A 25,143-nucleotide genomic window follows, 5' to 3' on the forward strand; every position below is an offset into this window, starting at 1 on the left:
AAAAAAAAAAAAAGGGGACCAACACAACATTAGGCAGGTGGTCATAATGGTATGCCTGATCTATGATTATTCATTGAGGCACCAAAATAATAATCTCCAATCCTGATATAGGATACTTATCAGCCTTTTGGATTTTGCATGCAGACCAAACAAAACCTTTGCATTAAAAATGTGCTCTTCTTCCAACCAAAACATGCCAATACATTATTCCCTCCATTAAAGAAAGACAACAGCAGCCCTTTCTCCCTGTAATTACCCAACACTTAAATAGCAGGATCTCAGAATATTTTTTTTTTACATTTAAATGATTGCTCGGGTGCTTGTTAGTGAAGTGTCTTTATTTACTTACAGAACTTAAGTAAATCACAAAGCAGTGCCTTAATACAATGTTATAATTTGATCAAGTTAATATGCATAGCATTATTATCAAAAGTGCTAAAAGAGTTGCAGAAATTATTCTGCCAATCATGTTCATTGAAAGGTCAAGTAACAATTTTACACAAGACTCAAGACGTTTTATGCTTCTGTCCCCAAACTCATTTGTGTAGAAAGTCTGGGTGAATTATACCATTTGTGCCATCGATCTTACCTATTAAGAGTAATTACCAATGCCCTGAGAATACCCTGCATCCAAAATAACCATACCACATATTTAAATAAATACATCCATCAGTTTATTGTCCCTATTCCACGTGTAAACGTAAAATTTGATGTTAATGTCCCAGAGGTTAATCACATAAGCACAAAAATGTTGATTAGAGTTCTAGTGCAGCTAAGACAGCAGAATGCACAGCCCTCCAGAGTGGTTAGCACACAGGTCAGGGAATGTCATTCCTGCTGTAGAGTCTCTCTCCAGCTGAAACTGTGATTGGGTCCATGTGTGAGAGGGGGGATAGGTGGATCTACCAGCTGCCACACACCAGTGTCTTGCTCTTCACATGAACATAAACCCAGATAAGGGATCTGGGAGGAGAAATGAACACATTGCATCATTTCGGCAGGACAGAACACAGCAAACTGGAAAAGATGTCTATTAAAAGCCAGACTGGTCATGAACAAATCAGCTGGCGTATCCCAAACTAAAAAAAAACACGCAAGATATAGCATAAGAGTCTAACCAAGTGTTTACTGTGGAATACTCTGAGCATCTTTGATGCATCATACACCATGGGCTATTTTCCAAAATGAAATGTCTGTAGAGAGGTTACATTTAAAAAGGTCATCAACAGGTAGGGATAATATTCTGAAAGGAAGGGGGGGAGTGAGGGAAGGTGTGAGGGAGGAAGGAAGGAAGGAAGGAAGGCAGGAAGGAAAAAAATAAAGGAAGGACGAAATGAAGGAAAAAATGAAGAAAGGAAAAAAATGAAGGAAGGAAGGAAGGAAGGAAGGAAAAAATGAAAAATGAAGGAAGGGAAAAATGAAGGAAGGGAAAAAGTTTAAATTAAGGAAGCAAAGAAAGAAGGACAGATAGATAGATAGAAAGAAAGAAAGAAAGAAAGAAAGAAAGAAAGAAAGAAAGAAAGAAAGAAAGAAAGAAAGAAAGAAAGAAAGAAAGAAAGAAAGAAAGAAAGAAAGAAAGAAAGAAACACACCTTCCTGACAACTTGGACAAACTCTTTGGCATTTTGTGGGGTGAGGCCCCGGAGCTGGCGTGTGCAGCCCTCTAGAGATGAAGCGTGGCCCACGATGAGAATGTTTCCTATCAACAAAAACACAAGCACACTGAGCACCTAGATATACCACAACCATACAATGATTAAGGAAACACACTTACTCAGCACTCACCCTTATTTTTGCAGGCTGTCAGTATGTCTTTGGTCACTCGGTAGCTGCGGCTCATGTAGGTGTCATAAGACTCAGACACATTTATTTTAGTGATGGGTATATGAGGTCTGTGAATATAAAATCATTTGTTTGATTCGTCTGGTATTAGCATGGTATGTAGATATAAAATACTAAATATTCAGATGATTTGTCTGTACTTGTATGTTGTGTCAACACTGAGATTGGCTGCAGCAAGGCCTACAGGAGATATCCATGCAGGCAAAGAATTTCCAGAGACCCATTTAGTCCATTCAAACAACCCCGGCTCCACTCGCATCTTCAACTTCCCTTCCTGCTTCATACCTGGACATGGAAAGGCAGAAAGAGGGCAAAAACAAAAAGAGGGTAAAAATATTTTCTTTGTATAGTCAACCCTTGAATTGAGGTATTGATTACACTCAATGCCATCAATAACTATATTTTAAAAGTGTTCACATATTTTACAAACAAAAAAACCCCCCATAAAATAAGGTATATTGTATATTAATTTGATCATGGGATTGTCTCACATTAGGTCAACATTTTAAAATATAACCTATAGCGCCACCTTGAGGAACAATATTAGTTTTGAGTTTATCTTCTAGGTGGACTGATTAGATCAAGTCAAGTCAAGTCAAAGAAGCTTTATTGTCACTTCAACCATATATAGCAGATGCAGTACACAGTGAAGTGAAACAACGTTCCTCCTAGACCAGAGGTGCTACACAGAACACAGACAAAGTACAGTGACGCAGACAAACATAGAGCTATAACATAGAGATAAAAAATTAAACTATAATTTAAAAATTAATATTAAACTAAAAAAAATTAAACTATACTTAAGGTGCAATCTTTAAGACATACAACAGAAGTGCACAGGAAGACAAGACAAGACAAGACAAACAACATATAGGCCGACTTTGTGCAAAGACCAAGACAATGTTAGACAATGAAAGAACAGCGTATACAGTGATCGCAGTTATTGCAATTATTAAAGTGACACATGTAACAAGACTAATATAAATATGAATGTAAAGTGAAATGTAAAGTGGCATGTGCGTGCAAACTGGATATCCATGGTTTGTTACTTGCATTCACTAACACTATGGTTTTACATTTTTTTAAAAATTTTTCTTCCATTTTATTTCCAGGTAATTACACATCAGCATCAGGTTACACTACAGTAGGTGGGTTGGTTCTAGGTGTGTATGTGAATGCATGTGTGCATAGTGCACTTTAATGTACTGGTGTCCCATCCAGGGTGTACTGTACTCTCAGTTCATGCCCAGTATCTCTTGATAGTCTCCTGATCCATGTGACCCTTACAGTGGCCGAAAAGTGCAAAAAAAAAAAAAAAACATATCCAAAAACACAAGGAGAATTCAGACAAAGTGGAAAAGGTAGGTATAGTTTGAGAATGCAATTCTTCCCTCTAATTGGACGAGACATATGTCACACAGGAAGTAGGAAATTGTGCATCTAACATTATTTCTTGTACATGTGTGGAGTTCTGCCTTCACTTTAAACCATTTTTTATTCGATTGTGCAACTTTAAATCATTTAGAGAAAATAACAAACATATATATTTATATTTATCAAAAAGTGGAATTCATTCAGTGCTACTGTGAGGAAGGAGGTTCATATGGCGTGATTTTGGATATACTGATAGCGTATCACGGAGTAAAGATTAGTTTGTGATCTCTAAAAACACACCAGGTATGTATGGAAGACCAAACTATTCCAGATTAAAGGATGTAAGGAGCGCTATAAGAGCAGAGCTGTGTTCATACACACACCAATCCACTTTCTACTGCTGCAGCTACTGCTGGACTTCCTGTAGATCCTGAGTGGCAGATGTCTCGTCCAATCAGAGGGAAGAATTCCGTTCACAAACTATCCCTATCTTTTCCATGTTGTCTGAATTTATTTCTGTACTTTTTTATTATTTATAAATATTTCAGCGGCATTTCAAATGAGTTACAGCTTAATTTTTTGGGAGATATTCAAGTTACAGTTACAGAAGTCAATACTGTTGGTAATAAAAGCATGGGTCCATTTCTCTAAGCCTTGTTGGGATATATATTATCGAATCTAGCTGTGTTTTAAGACACTAGATTTGTTAAAAATCTTTTAAAACACAGAAATTTTGAGCTAGGTCTGTGGTTTTCAGGGACTATTTGGACTAACTGTTCCTATTTTTTGCCAAATAAAATATTCAGTGTATTTGGAAGCCGAGAGGAACAATTTTTTATTCATCTAATTCTTTGTTTTTTTAATCATGGATGAGACACACAGATTTTTACAGATGAGATGAGTGGACCATAATCATTTGACAAGATATCAGATATACATACCATACATATGGTTAGTCATTTTGTTATTATGTAGGATTATGTCCAAATGGGAGCTTATAAATTATTGGATAAATGGAGCTGATGACCCTGACCTTCAAAATACCACTGAAAAACCTCCACAACATTTCAACTTGGCTAAAAATATTCTGTATTCTACAGAACCAAAAGCTTTATTATGACAAATTAACACCAGAACTGATGATTGAAACATGCCATAATACCCATATGTACACTGATCAGCCATAACATTATGACCACCTGCCTAATATTGTGTTGGTCCCTCTTTTCGCTGCCAAAACAGCCCTGACCCTTCGAAGCATTGACTCCACTAGATCCCTGAAGGTGTGCTGTGGCATCTGGCACCAAGATGTTAGCAGCAGATCCTTTAAGTCCTGTAATTTGCGAAGTGGCCACTGCAGACCGGGAACACCCCACAGGGGCTGCAGTTTTGGAGATGCTCTGATCCAGTGGTCTAGCCATCACAATCTGATCCTTGTCAAACTCACTCAAATCCTTACGCTTGTCCATTTTTCCTGCTTCTAACACATCAACTTTGAGGACAAAATGTTCACCTGCTGCCTAATATATCCCACCCACTAACAGGTGCCATGATGAGGAGATCATCAGTCTTATTCACTTCACCTCTCACTGCTCACAATGTTACGCCTGATCGGTATACACTTCTATATAAACAAATTGCAAATTAATATACATTTAGTAGGTAAAAATAGACTGTGATTTTTTTTTTATACATCACTGTAGTGGGTAGTAATATTTAATGAAGTTAAGTTACCTTTGAGAATCTCGTGAGTTGTCTGGACACAGCGGAGGCTGGGTGAGCAGTACACAAAATCAATAGCAGTATTATTCTCCAGTAACGCCTCACCTGCAACACAAATTCAAACAATGAAAGCTTCTCTGAAAAAAATAAATAAACATATACAAATAAAAATCTGTAGAGGAAAAAGTTTTCACATACCCACAGTCCTTGCTTGTATTGCTCCAAACACTGTAATAGGAGCGTCCATGTCATAATCTCGGTTTCCACCCCAAGCAGGCAGGAAAGGAGGCATATTCAGGTTACTTCGCACATATCTGCCTGCAGAAAGACCAAATTAGACTGAAGTCATGTGTATGTGTGAGTGAGAGACTGTTCCACTACCTTTGGCATCTGAGCACTGTGCGAGCCAGTGTTTCCCGAACACCACATCCATCCTCTCTCCATGACGACATACAAACAGGGTTCTTTTAGGGGACTGAGGGTGACTGTTAACTCTGAGTACCTGTACCAACACAATGTATTTTGCAGTCAAAATGTGAGCACGGCAGGGTGCATAAAAAAAAAAAGTGATTCAGGTCAACTTTTTTCCACCCTGACTGTGAAATTACAACACACACCGATCAGGTATAACATTCTGTGCAGTGCCAGGTGAAGTGAATAAGACTGATGATCTCCTCATCATGGCACCTGTTAGTGGGTGGGATATATTAAGCAGCAAGTAAACATTTTGTCCTTTGATGTGTTAGAAGCAGGAAAAATGGACAAGCGTAAGGATTTGAGCGAGTTTGACGAAGGGCCAAATTGTGATGGCTAGACCACTGGATCAGAGCATCTCCAAAACTGCAGCTCTTGTGGAATGTTCCCGGTCTGCAGTGGTCAGTATCTATCAAAAGTCCTGTAATTATTCTTTAAGGATCTGCTGCTAACATCTTGGCGCCAGATACCACAGCACACCTTCAGGGATCTAGTGGAGTCCGTGCCTCGATGGGTCAGGGCTGTTTTGACAGCAAAAGGGGGAATAACACAATATTAGGAAGGTGGTCATAATGTTATGCCTGATCGGTGTATATAACTAGGTTATTGTAAGTTTTTTTACTTTTATAAAAGGTTTCTGATTGTTTGTCGATTATTTTTCCTATGTAGTAATTTTACGTTGAGGGTGGAAAAGGTTCTGACATGATTTATCTTGGTTTCAAATTTTTACATCACAAAAACCTGCCATTTTAACAGGGCTCTGTAGACCTTATTTATTTCACTGTATATGTGTGTATAGAATACAATGCATTAAACATCGTAATTCTTATGTTATCTGATAATAAGTGATTTTAATGGTACCTGCATAGGTTGGCAGACCACATTCATAATAGATGAGTCTCCAGCTTTTGAGTTATCTAGGCACTGAATGCTGAGCAGACCATCCAGTGTTCTGCTCTCTTTGTTGCTTTTTTCCGAAGGCAAGGCACTGAAGAACGAATGCGACCTGTGTGTAATGAAAAAGAGTAACCTGACCTCGAGACAGCTGACAGCTTCTGATATGATATAAAACTTTCAGCAACACGGGGTCAATAAGAAGGTTGATTTAGTGTCTCTGTAGAATTTCTGTGCATATTTTCCCTCATATCTACATGAGATGTGTCCGGTTTCTGCCCAAGATGGACTGGCTGGAATGGTGCTGAGGTGTGGATGTGAACGTGTGTGAATGAATATCAAATTCTAATTTTATTGGTCACCTACACAGTACAACATATAGAGAAATACTTTCTGTCTCTGACATAAATTGTAGGATAATAATAATAATAATAATAATAATAATAATAATAATAAGAAGAAGAATATGGACAATAGAAAATAGAAATAGAATTATATATGGAAAAATCATATAGTATGTGTGTTTGTGTGTGTGTATCTTTCCCGATATAGTGTACCTTTTGCTGTGTAGAATTGTTTGTACAGAGAAAATTCATACAGAATTGTGTGTGTGTGTCTTTCCCCATACAGTGTATCTTTTCATGTGTACAATTATTTGTTGAGAGAAAATTCATATAGAATATGTGTGTGTGTGTGTGTGTTTGTGTGTGTGTCTGTGTTTGTGTCCTTCCCTATATAGTGTATCTTTTCCTGTGTAGTATTATTTGTAGAGGCAAAATTCATATAGAATCTGTGTGTGTGTGTGAATTGATGTGCCTCTCATGAAAGCCTCTCCAGATCGATTGTTACTCTAATTCGGATAGAGTGTTTACAGAAAATAAACAAATGAATGAATGAATAAACAAATTTCTTTTCTAAGTGAAATCATATTACCCGTTACTAAGTAAACAGAGATTGTGGGTGTCAAACATGCTCACCCATGGAAAACCCAAGTGTCACACTCGTCAGCACGATTAATGTAATTTTCAGGAAGCAGCCCAGAAAGCCCAGTGCTCAGAGAGGTGCCATACAGCCATCCCTCACTGGTGCTCATATGCTCCACCGGAGAGGTGAAAATAAAGTCCCCTGGTATCAGTTCCAGTTCATCTTCATTCTGAGGAACGTAAGGGTACATCACTTTCAGAGTCTGGAAACAAAGAGAGAAGAACGTTTAGACATGAATTGTGTAGACTTAATCTAGGTCAAATAAACCCAGAATGATTCGAAGAGAATTACTCTCCGTAAAATACCTCATGATTTGCAAATCTGATGTCCCGAGAGAACAGAACAGCAAGCCAATCACAACTGAGCTTGACTTCAATTCCTCTCGCCAATTTCTCCAAGGAAGCCAAATGGCTGCTTGGAAAGTTGTAGGCTAGAGTCACATGCAGCTGCTTCTTATGTGGCTCCACTTGTACTTCTGTGAGATGATGAGAAGTTTCCATTAGCTCACATCCTTTCAAACTCATTTCCTTTCCAATGTAGTGAAGCTGCACAGTGATCATTCAAATCAGTGAACAATTCATTATTATGTCATTTATCAAGTTGGGAATTTTTAGGTAGAAGTCATTGGATTTAGAGTAGTATTAATTGGACTGTCCTTCTTTAGGGACTGCTAAGAAGAGAGAAGGGTAAAAAAAAAAAAATCACTTTTTCTAATGTCTCTGAATAAAACTAGAAGTTTTGAATGAGGTTGCCAAATACTAAACTAAAATATATTTAATACATTCAATTCAATTCAATTTTATTTATATAGCAATTTTAACAATGGACATTGTCTCAAAGCAGCTTTACAGAACATAAGAAATATAGTACAAAAAGTTCAAGATTAATATTAGACTTATATTAAAATTAATTTGTATTAATCCCTAATCCCTAGTGAGCAAGCCTGAGGCAACTGTGGCCAGAAGAAACTCTCTTAGATGGTAAGAGGAAGAAACCTCGAGAGGAACCAGACTCAAAAGGGAACCTCATCCACCATGTCATTTGGGTGACAGGTGTGAGTGTGATTATAAATTATTATAAACAACAAAGAGTGTGATTATAAATGATTATAAACACCAGAGAGTGTCATTATAAATGATTATAAACCACAGAGAGTGTGATTATAAATGATTATAAACCACAGAGAGTGTGATTATAAATGATTATAAACACCAGAGAGAGTCATTATAAATGATTATAAACACCAGAGAGTGTGATTATAAATTATTATAAACACCAGAGAGTGTCATTATAAATGATTATAAACACCAGAGAGTGTGATTATAAATGATTATAAACGCCAGAGAGTGTGATTATAAATTCTTATAAACACCAAAGAGTGTGATTATAAATTATTATAAACACCAGAGAGTGTGATTATAAATGATTATAAAGACCAGAGAGTGTGATTATAAATGATTATAAACACCAGAGAGTGTCATTATAAATGATTATAAACCCCAGAGAGTGTGATTATAAATGATTATAAACACCAGAGAGTGTCATTATAAATGATTATAAACCCCAGAGAGTGTGATTATAAATGATTATAAACACCAGAGAGTGTCATTATAAATGATTATAAACCCCAGAGAGTGTGATTATAAATGATTATAAACCCCAGAGAATGTGATTATAAATGATTATAAACACCAGAGTGTCATTATAAATGATTATAAACCCCAGAGAGTGTGATTATAAATGATTATAAACACCAGAGAGTGTGATTATAAATTATTATAAACACCAGAGTGTGTGATTAAGAAAAATGTCCTTTCTAGGGTCATATACAGCCAGTTTCTCTTTACACCCTACGTTGTACCTGCTTTAGCTGCAGCTTCTGCGGCAAAGTCAAAAGCAAATTTCTTCAGGGTCTCAGCCACCTGCTCCTCAACGAAGAGGCCTATAAAATTGGAAGAGGTGTAGAGCTCTAAGGGCAATGGGCTAGGGAAGCGGCCTCTCCACTGGTTAACTGTAGACTGCAAAGCCCCACACAGAGCTTCCACCTTACTGTCTGCACACTGGGCAAGAGAGAAATATCAGAAATATGATAACGTTATGAGCATACAACCCATGATAATGGGGTACTACTCAAACTAACACCATCAGTAGTTTGAGTAGAACCAAAATATTGCTACAGATATGTTACCCTAGCAAAACCGGTTAATAGTAATGTTACGTTTTGGTATAATAGTACGAATAAGCAAATTATATGGGAAAGATCTCCTCAAACCTATAGTTGATATTCAGTTATCTGTTATACACCGATCAGCCATAACATTAAAACCACCTGCCTAATTACATGTAGGTCCCTCTTGTGCCACCAAAACAGCACTGGACTGGACTCCACAAGACCTCTGAAGGTTTTTTGTGGTATCTGGCACTAAGAACTTAGCAGCAGATCCTTTAAGTCCTGTAAGTTATAAGGTGGGGCCTCCGTGGATTGAACTTATTCAAGAGTTATTCAGTTGTTATACACTTCACGTCTCAGCGGTTTTAATGTTATGACTGATCATTCTTCTTGCAGAATAGTGGCCAGGTCACTACGTGATGCTGGTGGAGGAAAACGTTTCCTGACTCGCTCCTCCAAAACACCCCAAAGTGGCTCAATAATATTTAGATCTGGTGACTGTGCAGGCCATGGGAGATGTTCAACTTCACTTTCATGTTCATCAAACCATTTTGTCACCAGTCTTGCTGTGTGTATTGGTGCATTATCATCCTGATACATGGCACCGCCTTCAGGATACAATGTTTGAACCATTGGGTGCACATGGTCCTCCAGAATGGTTCAGTATTCCTTGGCAGTGACGCGCCCATCTAGCACAAGTATTGGGCCTAGGGAATGCCATGATACTGCAGCCCAAACCATCACTGATCCACCCCCATGCTTCACTCTGGGCATGCAACAGTCTGGGTGGTACGCTTCTTTGGGGCTTCTCCACACCGTAACTCTCCCGGATGTGGGAAAGACAGTGAAGGTGAACTCATCAGAGAACAATACATGTTTCACATTGTCCACAGCCCAAGATTTTCGCTGCTGGCACCACTGAAACCGACGTTTGGCATTGGCACGAGTGACCAAAGGGTTGGCTATAGCAGCCCGGCCATGTACATTGACCCTGTGGAGCTCCCGACGGACAGTTTTGGTGGAAACAGGAGAGTTGAGGTGCACATTTAATTCTGCAGTGAGTTGGGCAGCTGTGGTTTTATGTTTTTTGGATACAATCCGGGTTAGCACCCGGACATCCCTTTCAGACAGCTTCCTCTTGCGTCCACAATTACTCCTGTTGGATGTGGTTCGTCCTTCTTGGTGGTATGCTGACATTACCCTGGATACCGTAGCTCTTGATACATCACAAAGACTTGCTGTCTTAGTCACAGATGCGCCAGCGAGACGTGCACCAGCAATTTGTTCTCTTTTGAACTCAAATATGTCACCCATAATGTTGGTCACACTAAATTGGTCAGTGTTTCAGTTTCATTGTCCAACCCCTGTATATATATATATATATATATATATATATATATATATATATATATATATATATATATATATATATATATATATAAGTCAGCATTCTGAAACCAGAGAACATATAATGGACCTCAACATACATGACATAGGCTGATAACCTAAGCTGCAGTATAAACTGGAGATCAGCTGTCATCGTTACACACTGAACCACAATGCTAGCCTATATACATACAGCAAACGGAAAAAGCTCACCATGAAGAACTGACAGAGAGTGATGTGAGGAAATATGTTGTGGGCTTTGTTTTTGCCGCAGGTGAGGCGTGACTGCTGCCAGAAATGAGACAGCTGGTTTTGAAGTGGGCCACTAGGCCGTAGGTACAGTACATACTCTCTGGGTAAGGGGTCATCTAGAAAAGGGTCATCTACATGGGAGAAAAGCCTGCAGAGGGAAGATTAAAATAACATAACAGTATCATTAGACTATATCAAGTAAATGATGGTTATGTTACTATAAATATTCATTCATTCAAATTCATTCACTCATATTCACTATACAGTCAAACACTTATTCATTCCTATTGTCACTTTAGATCTACTGGCATTCTGGGAGAATCCAGAGAATCTAGAGGAAACTTACACAGACATGGCGAGAATTTATTGTCATCATGTCAATTTCTTTACATAAATCCCAATAAACTGCAATATTGGAAGACTACACCTCTAAAACATCTCCGTCCATCATTCAGAGTGAATAAAAGTGGGCACTGCTGCTTTTAATTGGCTCCAAACGTGTCTACAACTTCTAACAACTATAGAAGAACAATAGCTCTTTATAAGAACAGCATCGGAAGGCATCAGATCACAAAATCATAGCTTTTGACCTACGAATGATCCTGAAAAAATGTTCAGTAATTTTGTTTCAATTCAAGAATGTTATGCCTGATCGGTGTATATAATAATTGTTTTTTTTTTGTTTAAATAATATTTATGCATTCAAAGGCAAAACTCAACATTCACATTCACATGTGTATTTTACTTTTAGTCCTATTGTAAAGCATCAAAAGGCACATTTTCCTAAGATTTTTTGTATTAAATGTCAGAAATGCACTAGACTGAACAAGAATAATGTTGGGCTGTGATCCTCTAGGAACGGTATGACGTGACACACGGTATTGCCAGTGGGAGGCAGCAGAACACAGTAGGAAGGATCCAATTTGAGGGCGGTATGTATTTTGTATGATTGCTTACAGCAGTAAGGAAATGAAAAAGGGGTCTTACCAGTCACATGCAAGTTGTACATTCCTGCCTCCTGTAGAAACCAGCGCCTTTAACCTGCAATCAACATGGAGAGATAGCAGCACACATTAAATGGGCATCATTCTTTCATTCTAAGAGAATGGTGTGAAATAGCCTGATGTGTTTTGTTTTTGTTTTGCTATGTTTGTGGCCACCATATTGATTTTCCACATCTATTATCTGTCACGTCGCATTAATTCTAACCCCACACATCAAATGAGCAGCGTAAACAGAACAGACATGAAGTATATTGATGTTTCTTTGGCATATTGTAACACTGTCTCTTTTTCTTCTTGCACATGGCTTATCATGGGAGGGGTTCATGCTCGAGCTGACTAAAACTGTGTAGGCGGACATGAAGCTACAGAGCCAAGAAGTGATACTCTGTGTTCCATGATGTGACTCACAATCACAAAGACATGACATACAAGCGCTTGTATACAGTGTTTTAACTTAATGTGACCAAATTGAGAACATTAGATAGAGAGGGCTGTAGGATGAATAAAACAGCGCTCTGATGTTTTCGCATCAGTGTGTGGAAACAGTTAAGCTATGTGGGAGAGAAGATGAGTATACTGTTCCCTTGCATTGTAAGATAAAATGCAAAAGATCTTCTTTGGTCACTTACTAGCATGTGATATGATAGCAGATCAAATTCTAGAGTGAGAAAAGTCTAAAATTAGAAAAAAGCATAACACCAATAGAAGGTATTTTATTTGAACTGCATTTTATAATAATAAAATATACTATTCCATACCACACGGAAAAATAAAGCAGTCAACTTAAACTGAACCGACAGCGTCCGAGCTTTATTCTTTAGATCAACTGAAAAACAAGCCCTATATTCATACCACTCTTTCCACTACGACGTCTGACTGAACTGCCTCGGTTTCAACAGGGACTTGTATCATGGTGGATGTTGTATATCTAGGATAATTAATGCTGTCTGACCTGATGCATAATGAGATAATTAGCAAAGAATGATTTGAATCATGAGAAAGTGTGTCATATCCAGCGTCCTAGTAAAATAACAAGGAAATGAGCTTTACAGCGTATTAATAGCTGAACTTTTTTACGTCTTTTGCAGGACACTTTTGTAGTGGTATTAACATTTAACTGACAATGTTGAAGCATTTGTTAACATGAACAAACTTAATACATGAACTGTAGAGAAGCATAAAAAAGTGTTTATCCCATTCATAAGTACAATTACACTGAGATAACTTAATCAGCATGTTCGCACTAGTGAACTTTCCCAAGAAAATTTCCCAACTTTTGAGATCAGAGTTCAGTAAGTTATCCATATTCACAAGCATCATTTTTGCTAATTATGCTATTAGAGCTCAGTTTAACATTTATTAATGCTAACTATTACAGATTAAGGAAGCTTAATGAAAAAGCTCATGTATATACATATTATAGTCTATCTCTAATAATGCTTGTGGTAAGCTTCAACAATACTAAATGTGGTTGTTACTTCCTTTCCAGACTATATATTATTAGTATGTTAAAGTAACCCATTGCATGAGTGTGATATGATTTCATGCATCCATATAGACTCTCATAGTGGCTTTACTGACTGTTGAAGTGAAACCCCACAGTTTGCCATGGCTTCCCTTTCAAGTCTTGTTGCTGCTGAAACCAAGCCTAACCCTACAGGGTTCAATTCTTCAGCAATAACCCACCTTTTGTTTTCTTCAAGCCTAACCGCTTTTAACCTAGTACAGACAGTGTTCCAAGATAGTGTACATGCTACGCTGAAAGCCGGTGGTGTAATGTGAATGATAAAACAGTGGGTTGCTACTTTTCATATGGCTAATTTAAGAAATGCAAGCAAAACAGCTGTGAGTCAACTATTCCTTAAATCACATGTAGATGTGACAAGCAAAAAGGTAAAAAAAATTTTACACAAAAATTGTGTAAAATATGCAAAAAGGGGGGACATTTCATTTCATTAAGCATGGAAAAGTTCAATTAAAGCACAAGGATAATTACATAATTACAACACAGGAACATCAGTAATTTCTCATCTGCCTCTAGACCACAGCGGTAAGCTAACCATAATGCAATGACGAAAAAGGCCACACTTCCTGATTACTCTGAGAACTCTCTTGGCCTGTTTGGGCTAAACACAGAAACATGAAATCAGATATAAAGTAGATGAAACTACAGTTAGCAGTGTATAAAGGGACATACTCAACCTCTAACCAGTGGTGGAAAAATAATCTAATAATTCACGTGAATAAAAGTAAAATGAATGATTTGAACAACTAACCAAGAAAGGTAGTATTATCTGGCTAGCCAAATAAGGGTTTTACTATCTTGTAAGGTTCCTTAGCTAGCTAGAGCTAGCTGGCTCATTTTACATCATACATGTTTCTATAGCTACACAGTTAGCTATCTAGCAAGGATGCAACTAATACATCGTTGTAAGATTTGCCTAAAGGCTGTAGAAGCATTTATAGATATTTAACACAACATAACCAAGAAAAACTACCGAAGTGGCATCTTCAGAGCTTTCAAACTGTATAGCATCAGAGATCTGGCTAGTAGTCTGGCTCACTCAGCTAGCTAATGCAAGACAGATTATCTGTCTCCACTGCATCAGGCATTGCTGCTGCTGGCTAAAAACATTTAGCTGTGTAGACTTTGCATAGAAAACTGCTTCTAATTATTTAAATTGAACTAATATTAGAAGAATCACTTTCTTACAGTCTTTATGGGTCTATAACTATAACTGCATTGTTCACTTACAGATACGTGTAACCAAATTTAATGTTTTAAGGAAATGTTAAAAGAGTAAAAGGAAAAAGTATTATGATTTATTTCTACTCGAATGAAATTCCCATATGAGCAACCTAGCAAACTGTACACTGTTGAACTAAATACTAAATTTGCACACAATTTCTGAAATATAATGAGAAATCAATTTTAGGCAAGAGTCATAGATCAGCTGTTCTATAATAAAGAGTGTGAAATATTCTAAAAGGATATGAAAGGGGTCTTCTGCAGTGATCTAGCACTCGAATGAGGGCTGTTCGTCAAACAGTTTCCACTCGCGATGAACAGAGTAACCACAAATGGGGGGGGGGGGTGTTATAATTTTCCGTTCATATAACAAATCAAAAAAGGCTGTGATCAGCGAATGTCCTCGTGAAAACTTCCGTTTCTGTCTACCAATATGGAATAAAAAACATAACAGTGTACCGAGTTACGTGTTCACACAGGAACGTTACATCTGAAAGTCTATCAACTCTAACGAAGATTTAGAATTGAGATTTTTGTGAAATTAATTAGTCGTTTGTAAATACAAATAAAACTTAATTTAATTGAATTTTTTTTTTTTTTAAAAACCTAGGTTAAGGAATCATGCAAGAGATCCATTCAGTCACCTAGAGTTAAAATCTTTGTTAGAATTTTTTATTAAAATTGCCAAGGTTTTACTCCAGTGTCAGACACTAAGGGTTTGAGGTGTAGACACACAAAGTCTTTTGGAAAATCTGGTATTTTGAAGCATTTGCCAGAAAATAAATGTAACTTGAGAGTTTGGGTTAAGCAAACAATCAAATCTCCCAAAAATAAAGACTCCTGCTAACTTTTTTTTTTATTATTATTATTAAGTATGTAACTTTGTAAGAAGGGGCAGGAAAAAGCAATCAAAGCTTCTCTCTTCGTGGAAATGGTTTATTTATTTATTTTCATTTATATGTTTGTCAGCAATTTGAATTATTTACTTAAATTAATGGGATATTAGGTGGCAAATGGCAAATCTAGCAGGGTTTAGAGGTCTCTTTTACATAATTTTGTTTGCAAATATTATTGAAGCTAACATTTAATCAAAAGTTAGACACATTATTGCCTTTGGAAGTTTTACACAAAAAAACACAAGGTGCTGTATTGAAGTGTTTTGTAATGGATTACACTGAATGTTATAGAAATTAAATTATTTTTAGCAGGATTTTTTTTTCCATTTTTTTTTTATTTTATTAACAATTTTCTATTATTATTATTATTATTATTATTATTATTATTATTATTATTATTATTACATTAGTAATGGGTATGGAAAAAACTTCTTCCGTTCGTCCGTATGTATACGTTAAAACACCGTCTATACGATTTGCTAGTCATCTAAATTAGCTGCCTACCTTCCTGCTAACAAAATATAAACATAGGAGCGTCAGTTTTCAGTCTGTTGAAGGTATTGCAGATTAGTATTTGACATAAACTTATTCAGTGTGTACAATCATTTTGGAAATCGTGTTAAAACATTCATTTGCATTTACCAAATTAATCACAAAACTTGCCCAGAACTATGTATTAGATAGACACCCGATTAGCTTTGAACAGCTAAGGCAGCATAGTACACTATTAGGGGCCATCAACACCAAAAAACTTTGCATCTATAAGCATTGCTTTATATGCTTATAGATGATATTTGTATTAATTGCACATAATGTGATCGAAAAGAGCGTCTATCCTCATTAGAACCTGGCTGAACAGATGGTTTGACATAATTTGTCTCCATATGCAAGCCTTGTGAATACTGTGCTCTACAGATGGAGAACATGAACATAATTTCGATCCTCCTGTGAACCATAAAGCACACGATTAAATGACTCCAATTGCACTCTGCATCTGTAGCAACAAAGTGTTTTTTAAGCGTTTTTAAATTAAACAAGGTGACGTTTGATTCATATTTAACTAATATCTGCTGGAACAATGCCTAACTCACAGTTTGTTGGATATATATATTATATATATATATATATTCCAGTGTGTAGTTAGAGCTTGCTGACCTTCACTCTACGTTTACGTTTATGTCTTTCCGCCTCCACGCAGCTGTCCATATAGACACTACCACACCTTCTCCCTGCTGCTCTTCAGAAGGGAAATCTCTCGGCATCAGGCCCGGCATCCTTATGCTTCCTGTTTAAAGCGATGCTTTTTGATAAATGAAAGAGCAGTTCTATTCATAACCATCCCACATTCACACTACGCTAGGATCATATATTCTTTCTTCATATATGTTCTTCTGATGTTCATGAAGAGAGACGGAATACAAAAAGGGTAATGATCTTCTGTCCTCTAACAGATCGAATCAAAGTCCATCGCAGTGATCTTCTCAGCATTCAGAAATTCACAGACACTAACCACACTGGGGTACGTTGCAAGTTTAAGACACTTTTCACATGCAAAGTGTGAACAAATCTACCCTCTGCACTAATTATACTTGGCCATCAGCCCCAGCTATGGATTTAAAAACAAATAGCAAGCTTCCTTTTTATTCCATTTCTGGACACAGAATGTATTATGCTGGAGGCGCTGTGGCAGTACATTTCCATCAAAAGCAAACAAAAGCCAAACTGTGCCAATGGGGCTTTCCTTCATGACTGTTATAAGAGCTTATTGTAAGGTTGTACTGGCAGATTTTAGCATAAAATTTCATTTGAGTACATGTTTGATTCATACTAAAACCGTGGGGCAGGGGGGTTACAAAAAAAATCAACCGTTTTATTTGAAACAATACACAGTTGTTTAGAAGCGCATCATGATCATTTTAACTAAAATATGTAAAGTAGCTTTTCTAAATTCAGCATGAGTGGGCAACATGTATACTGAGTTCCTTTAGTTTGGCAGATCGAATCAAATCATATCTGCTCACAGAAATATTTCTTAGAATAGTATATGGAATCTGCCAAGGACGATGGCAAAAGGTCTAAAAGTAAAAATAAAAAATAAAAAAAATAAAAAAGGAGGAGAAAAAGAAGAAATAGAAGAAGATGTCTTGCTGTGTTCAGAAGCTCTGCTTATGATAGTAATATGATAAACTGTCTTCCAACTGTCCAGCAGGACAATACTACTAGTCTTTCCATTTAAAAAATGGTCATGTTCTTGATTGTAGCACCAAACACAAATCTAATATATATTCTCCATCATCCTGCATGCATCTCCCAGAGCTTGAGTGTGAGGCAATGCAGCAGCAGGTTGGAAGGACACTCACTTTTGGACACACGCTCTTTATTTGGCAAGGGCATAGCAGACACAGATGGTGGACTCACAACTGAGAGGATACCCACACAAACTCTTCTCTACAGTAATGGTGGTGAAGCAAACTGCAAGAAAAAAAGGCAGCCTTTACCAGAGCTTGTCAGTGTATTTCAGTGGGGGTTTTTTTTCACCATTACTAAAATTGTCTTTTGGTGTCAGAGTGTAGCGCTGTATCGGATTCTGTTATTCTGAGAACTTGAGTTTGCATGTGAAGGAACAGCAGCAATGGGGCTAGTGCAAACATGTTTCCATTGGCTCGAGTATAGCCCATGAAACAACAGCTGCTATGTCTGCCAAACATGAGCTCGAATCAGGGATTGACAAGAAGCACACAGCTGTCCATCCAAAAACATGAACCACAACACCTGCAAGCACAACTGTGACTGCTGCCCAGCCTACAGCTGGTCTCAACCAAGAAGTCTTCCAAAGGACAACGTGTACACCATTTGTTTCCAAAGAAAGGACACTAAAATAGTCAGACATGGAGAAACACATCAATAATATGCTCACTTAATTAAATAAAAGCGAACTGAGCAAGTTGTGTATCGGTACGTGTATCATGTTTCACGATGAAAACCAACAGCAGCCTCCAAACTAAACCATAATGACACTGCATGAACTCAGTGTCACACTGCTTGGAGAAAATGACACATCTGTTAGCCCTTGAGGCACAATATCTGCTGTGATATCTCCTAAATCTAAATAAAAATGAAACTATCTAAAGATAATGAAATGTTGGAGAACACCAGATGGAATAAAATGCTTTGATGTAATTCTACATTCATTCAGTATTTTGATAGGTTCTACTGCCCTAATCTTTGGTCATTTTAAAAGTCAGGTTCTATTTTAGAAAGCTAAGAAGCCTTGACTATACAAGAAACCCCTGAAGGATTGTACAACTGAAAGGAAATTAACTAAAGGAGTGTTCTTTTTGCTCAAAGCAAAGGCTCAGAGATTATAGGGAGGCTCTCTGTTCATAAAATAAAGAGGTCACAACCGCCTTTAAAACCAGCTGCAATGCTTTACGCTCCCTCCTTTGGCAAATACTCTTGTGTCAAACGAAGATTGAAAGACAGCACATCGTGACTTGAAGTTGTCATTGGGTGATGAGCACAGATGCTATCTGCCCTTATGTTTCCATTCTACATTTAGTTATTAAGCATGCGATGACATTTCTGAATGTCTCTCATCAGACTCTTAGTTTGTGTCTTATTGGAACAAGTTCTGAAAGTCTTTTAAACAAATATGGGACATTCCTTTTTCATTTGGGAGATCAATAAAATGGGCCAACGCTTTAAAAACGAGATGATGAAAAGGGGTATTAATAAATGGCTGCGTTAAAGCTCAAAGGAAAACTCCACCCTGAAATATTTAGTCGGTTTACATTGATATATTTGTGATTGTGATGTAAGTGGTTCTCAAACTAGGGGTTTTGACTCCATGTGTGGACACATGATTGATAAATGCGGCCATTTACCCTAACCTGTGATTTAGTGGTTGCCTGCCATTCTGATCTCATAGGTGGGCATTGTAGTGGTAAGGAAAAAATTTGAACATAATGGTTAGGTTTCACAAAAACAAAAAGTGCAAGATGTTCTTCTCTTCACCATATCCGAGCAATGTTAAATGCCATATTAATGGGAAATCCAGTAGAGCAGAGAATCAGTGGAGACAGACTGTAAGTCTGGACTAACATTTCCACAACTGCGCAGAGTTACAGCAGACATTCACCTCAGCTAGGTCGAGAAGACAAATATGATGGACTTAATGGTTTTATTAGCATGAAAGTTGAAGTTCTGAAACTTTGTTTGCTTAAGTAGAGTATACAAAAATGAGACGCTAAAACATCAGGGCTGCTGTTGTGATGGTTTAAAAAAAGAGTTAAAATTTTTAAGGGTCTTAAGGGTTGTTAATTAGACTGTCAGGGTTCAAGTCCCAGCACTGCCAATTAGCTGCTGTTTTTGGGCCCTTGAACAAGACCCTTAACTTTCTCTGGTTGGCCTTGCACTGACCCCAACTTCCTAACAAGCTGGGGTTATATAAAGAAAAGCATTTCACTGCACTGTAATGTATATGTGACAAATAAAAGCATCTTTTTTTAGCAAGTAAAAGATAAAACAAGGGGTAAATCCCACTCTGAAAATGCATTGTTGGTGATGTTAATAAAACCTTGTCGAAAGAAGTTTAAACTTTGAATTAAAGAAGTTCATTTTGAATTTCAATATGAAATAAATTTTAGAAGCCATGTTATGTGAAGATATAGTGTGCTAACATTAACATGTAATAAGCTTAACGTAGAGGGGCATGGTGGCATGGCAGTTAACACATTTGTTTCACACCTACAGGGTTGAGGGTTTTGAGGGTTCGATTCTCACCTACACCAAGTGTGTGCATGTTCTTACCATGCCTCAGGGGTTTCCTCTACTGTCCGAAGACGTGCATGTCTTGTGTGCAATTGTGCTTTATGATAGAATGGCATTCTGTCTACGGTGTACCCTGTAGTTGCCCCAAGTTTCCTGGGATAGGCTACAGGTTCTGCCTCAGCAGGATAAATGGTGTAGAGAATGAATGGATGGATGGAATGGAAGATTAGGGTGGCTTTTTTCCTTTAATCTACAGGCTGCAAACACAATGGACCTATTCCCAGAACAATCAGGAAACATTCATTTTCTTCAGCAAAAAAAATCACTTTTTCTTTTTCTTATCTGTTTCCTGATATTTTAGGGATCAGAGGAACTTTAAGTAGGTACAATTTACAGGGCCAATGCTATAAAAACTCTGAGGTAATGCTTACTCTCTGCAATGCAAGAATTTACAGTAAAGTGAGTCAGAATTCATGACATGTCCTGAAAGCAAGAGTTGACTTGGGTCTTGAAATAACAAAGAACAAAACAGAAAGGGCCGAGATATGTCTAAATTAGCTACTGCAGTGACCACAGCAAGATGCTATTCATTTTACAAGTGAAATTCACTTTAGAACTAAAACTCCTTCTAAGCTGAATTTGGAGTAGTAAAGTGGGTGGAGTCAGACCTGATGTGTGAGATCCACACATGATGTCTTTCCATTGTTCTGAGACTAAACCGCTTGTATTTCCTCCCTTTACTTTTTTTCCTACAGCAGTCTGGTCGGCTTATGAATCATGTACCACAGAAGTACAATGCTTAACTCGCAACTTAAACACTCAAATAGTTTAATCATTTCTAGTTCATTTAGCTAAACTTTCACTTTTTCAGGTAAAGCAGGAGGTTTCTGCCCATGAAACAGACCACTAGCAAATCACTCTTGAAAAAATACCCGCTCTGCTAATGCACTGCTAACTAGCCAAAGAGTAGAAATGTGGCAAGCTGGGAGCATAAATTAATGAAAACATTACAAAATGATTTCTAGCATAGTTTATTAAATTTGTTTATATGTGATTGTAATGAAAGCTGTCACTTTGCTGAGAGCTGTATAGCGGTCACACTACCTAATAAAAACATGTTACTGAACAAAGGAACATGGCTAAGATTTCATACGGTGAAAGTATTTTCTAACATTTTAATAGAGTTTTCCTTGTCAGGGCTTTCCTGTCTTTCAGAAGTGAAGCTGTTGGTGCATCTGTTTACAGATGCTGTAACGTAAGTGAAAAGAGGAACAAACTCGTTTCACTGACGTTTCTCAACATTAAATGTGACCACAAACAGGTAACAGTACAATGTGTCTCTCTTTACTGAATAAAAAATTGTAATCATTTGAAAATTGCTGTACAGTAAGAAAAATAAAATATTACAGGAGGTGCTGTTATGGAGGAAAAAAAAAAACTTTGAGGGGGAAATGCATCATACCACCCCGTCGCTGATTAATTAATTTCCTATTACAACACGTCCCTTCACGTATATACATAATATATTCTCTGTCATATTCTCTCATGTAAGTGGGCTTGTAGTTCTGACATATGGACATTTTCAAATGTGCAAAAGCAGATGACTAGCTGTGCAAAACTGAAATAGAGGGAGTTTCTGATCCTTTACAGTGCCAATAAAACAAGAAATGAGATTTGGGTCAGACTCAGTCACTTACCACACTTTAGTTTTTATTTTTCACAACAATAACCAAATCCAGCTGATTGCATAAGTAAAAAAAACAACCTTCTAACAACGAATAACATCCACAAACATTGTGTGCTAGTCTATACCATGGAGTTTTAGAACTTCTAAAGTGTATGCCAATAAAACGAGAAATGGGACCTGGATTAGAGTCAACCACCCACTGCACTTTTGCTTTTCCATAACAACAACCAAAACAAGTGTGGAACAGAAGATCGCATCTTACGGAGTGGAAATACCTTGCATATTGTCAACATTTAGTTAGTATTTCCTTTTATAAAAGTACAAGAAAGCAAATCTAAGCCTATTTATTGACATTTATTAATTATAAATAATAATAATAATTTCAAGATATAATTTCAAGGTATGAAATAGTCTTGTTCTATTAGTAGATTATACTAGTTTTAGCATTTATTTGTAGAAAGATGCAAAATTACACCAATCAGACATAACATTATGACCACCTGCCTAATAATGTGTTGGTCCCCCTTTTGTTGCCAAACAGACTTGACCCGTCATGCACTGTGTATTCTGACACCTTTCTGTCAGAACCAGCATTACCTTCTTCAGCAATTTGAGCAACAGTAGCTCGTCTGTTGGATTGGATCACACGGACCAGCCTTCACTCCCCACGTGCATCAATGTCGCTGGTGCGCCACTGTTCCTTCCTGGGACCACTTTTGATAGATACTGACCACTGCAGACCAGGAACACCTCACAAGAGCTGGAGTTTTGGAGATGCTTCGATCCAGTGGTCTAGCCATCACAATTTGGCCCTTGTCAAACTCGCTCACATCCTTACGCTTGTCCATTTTTCCTGCTTCTAACACATCAACTTTTAGGAGAAAATGTTAACTTGCTGCCTAATATATCCCACCCACTAACAGGTGCCATGATGAGGAGATAATTAGTCGTATTCACATCACCTGGCACTGCTCACAATGTTATAACTGATCGGCCTATCTCCCAGTAGATTAAGATAAGCTTGAAATGTCTAGAAATAGGTTTAATCATTTTAGATTTGGTTTACTACAATCTTATACCTCAGAAAGTGGAATGAACCTTTTTTTATTAGCTTTTTAGAGCTTTTGTTTCCTGAAAAATCCACTCAGCATGCACTTCATGAGTAACAGCTTTACATCTGCACTTTTATGCAATTACTCAGTCAGCCTATCATGTGGCAGCAGCTCAGTGCATCATGTACAGCAAATACAGATGAAGAGCTTCAGTTGATGTCCACGTCAAACTTCCGAATGGGGAAGAATACGATCTCAGTGATTTTGACCATGGCATGATTGCTGGCTGGTTTGTGAATTTTTTTAGAAACTGCTGAGCTGATTTTACACACAATAGACTATAGAGTTTAATCAGAATGGTGCAAAATGAAACAAACAAATAAAAACATACATTGAGGAGTAGATCTGTGGATGGAAAGGAGAATGGCTAGACTGGCTCAAGCTGACAGGAAGGCAACGGTAACTTAAATAACCGCTCTGTACAATGGTAGTGAACAGAAAAGTATCTCAGAACATACCATTTAGGTGGATGGAATGCAAGAGCAAAAGACCACATTGTGCCCTACGCTTCTCAACCAAGAACAGCAATTTGAGGCGCATGGATTCACCAAACTTCACTTAATGATTTCGTTCATTAACTTGTTAAATAGTTAAAAGCCTGGCCGATGTTCTAAACTTGAATGGCGAACATTACCTGAACCTCTTTTCTTTTCTACTACTACTTCTTCTACTACCTACTACTTTTCATCGTACTGTGGACACGTGTCTGACTGACGGGATAAGCTGCAAGAGAGTGCACGTGCCTAATAAAATGGACAGTGATTGTAGAAGTTTAAGTGTCATATAAACCTTACAAGCAGACTAACCGAAACTAAAGTAGAAACAAATTAAAAAACAGTGTATTTTTTAAAACAACGAAGTTGTTCTCAAAATCTCTAAGCTCACCTGCATTCATCACATCTTACATGTTCATTGACAACAGGAATTTCCTCCAAACTGTTGATTTTTGTTGGATTATTGATGTATCTTATTCTGGAATATGGCATAAAATATTTTTTACTAACAATACATGTTTTTTCCCCTCTCTCTTGAATAGAAACACTATATTCCGACAAACCTTTCCATAAATGTCTTTTCTTCATAGTGTCTTCACAATTAAATTAAAGACCATATTATTATTATTATTATTATTATTATTGTTATTATTGTTATTACTGGTTTTATGAAGAGTGCAGATTTTTTGGAAGACGTCTTATTGGTGTTAATAAATGTAAAGTTACAAAAAAAAAAAGAGATAATAATAAAGTTCCAGTACAAATAAAATTACTTAGAATAGAAGAATATCAGCAAATGTGTGCCTTAAACTGGAAGATTGGTTGCAACATATACATATTAGTTATAGTCTTATAAATGACCTGTATGGTCTTTAATCTCTAAAGTCATTATTCAGCAGCCATGAAAAGTTAAAGTTGATGAAATGCATAAAGATAAAAGCACTGACACAGATAGGAGAACCCCATAAAGCAGGTATAATGTATAGATATTCGTGTAGCGGACCGTTAGAGTACAGTCACGCACTTACGCTCTGTTGTGAGGGAAGCCCATCGATAACAGCACGTCCAAATGCGAGCCGTGTTTCACAGCGTTGTGTCGGTTTGGCCGAAGTCTGCGTGGAATAATTTTGGAATAAATGTCTTCTTTCGATGCCATGCTTTAAAATGACAAGTTCACTTTACGGTCGTGGGGAATGAAACGGCAGAGACCAGCTACAGAGAGTTCCGTCTGACCATGTTGGTTGCCCTCGTCCCCCGCTACTGTGAGGCGCAGCACGTCCAGGCGCTTTTACTGTAATAAACACACCATTACACACAGCTTCAACAAGCTGAAC

At 37.3% G+C, this 25,143-nt stretch overlaps 1 protein-coding gene across 2 annotated transcripts; it reads right to left on the reverse strand.

The window, feature by feature from the left end:
* Nucleotides 1–308: 308 nt before the first annotated feature.
* ubash3bb (ubiquitin associated and SH3 domain containing Bb) lies at nucleotides 309–25,115 on the reverse strand. Of its 2 annotated transcripts, none has more exons than XM_058414514.1 (14): nucleotides 24,838–25,115; nucleotides 12,085–12,138; nucleotides 11,059–11,245; nucleotides 9,151–9,349; nucleotides 7,595–7,764; nucleotides 7,283–7,491; nucleotides 6,273–6,417; nucleotides 5,319–5,439; nucleotides 5,136–5,255; nucleotides 4,950–5,042; nucleotides 1,982–2,126; nucleotides 1,785–1,891; nucleotides 1,592–1,698; nucleotides 309–963 (listed from the first exon to the last, which is right to left on the reverse strand). In XM_058414514.1, exons 1-14 carry the CDS (start codon nucleotides 24,963–24,965, stop codon nucleotides 829–831), a joined length of 1,920 nt encoding a protein of 639 aa, XP_058270497.1. In that variant the 5' UTR covers nucleotides 24,966–25,115; the 3' UTR covers nucleotides 309–828. The 2 variants fall into 2 exon arrangements, with proteins under 2 accessions (XP_058270497.1, XP_058270498.1); XM_058414515.1 differs by having other exon boundaries at nucleotides 24,834–24,932.
* Between the last annotated feature and the right edge of the window lie 28 nt (nucleotides 25,116–25,143).

This window comes from Hemibagrus wyckioides, linkage group LG17, assembly GCF_019097595.1.
Source record: "Hemibagrus wyckioides isolate EC202008001 linkage group LG17, SWU_Hwy_1.0, whole genome shotgun sequence".
In the NCBI taxonomy this organism is placed as follows: domain Eukaryota; kingdom Metazoa; phylum Chordata; class Actinopteri; order Siluriformes; family Bagridae; genus Hemibagrus; species Hemibagrus wyckioides.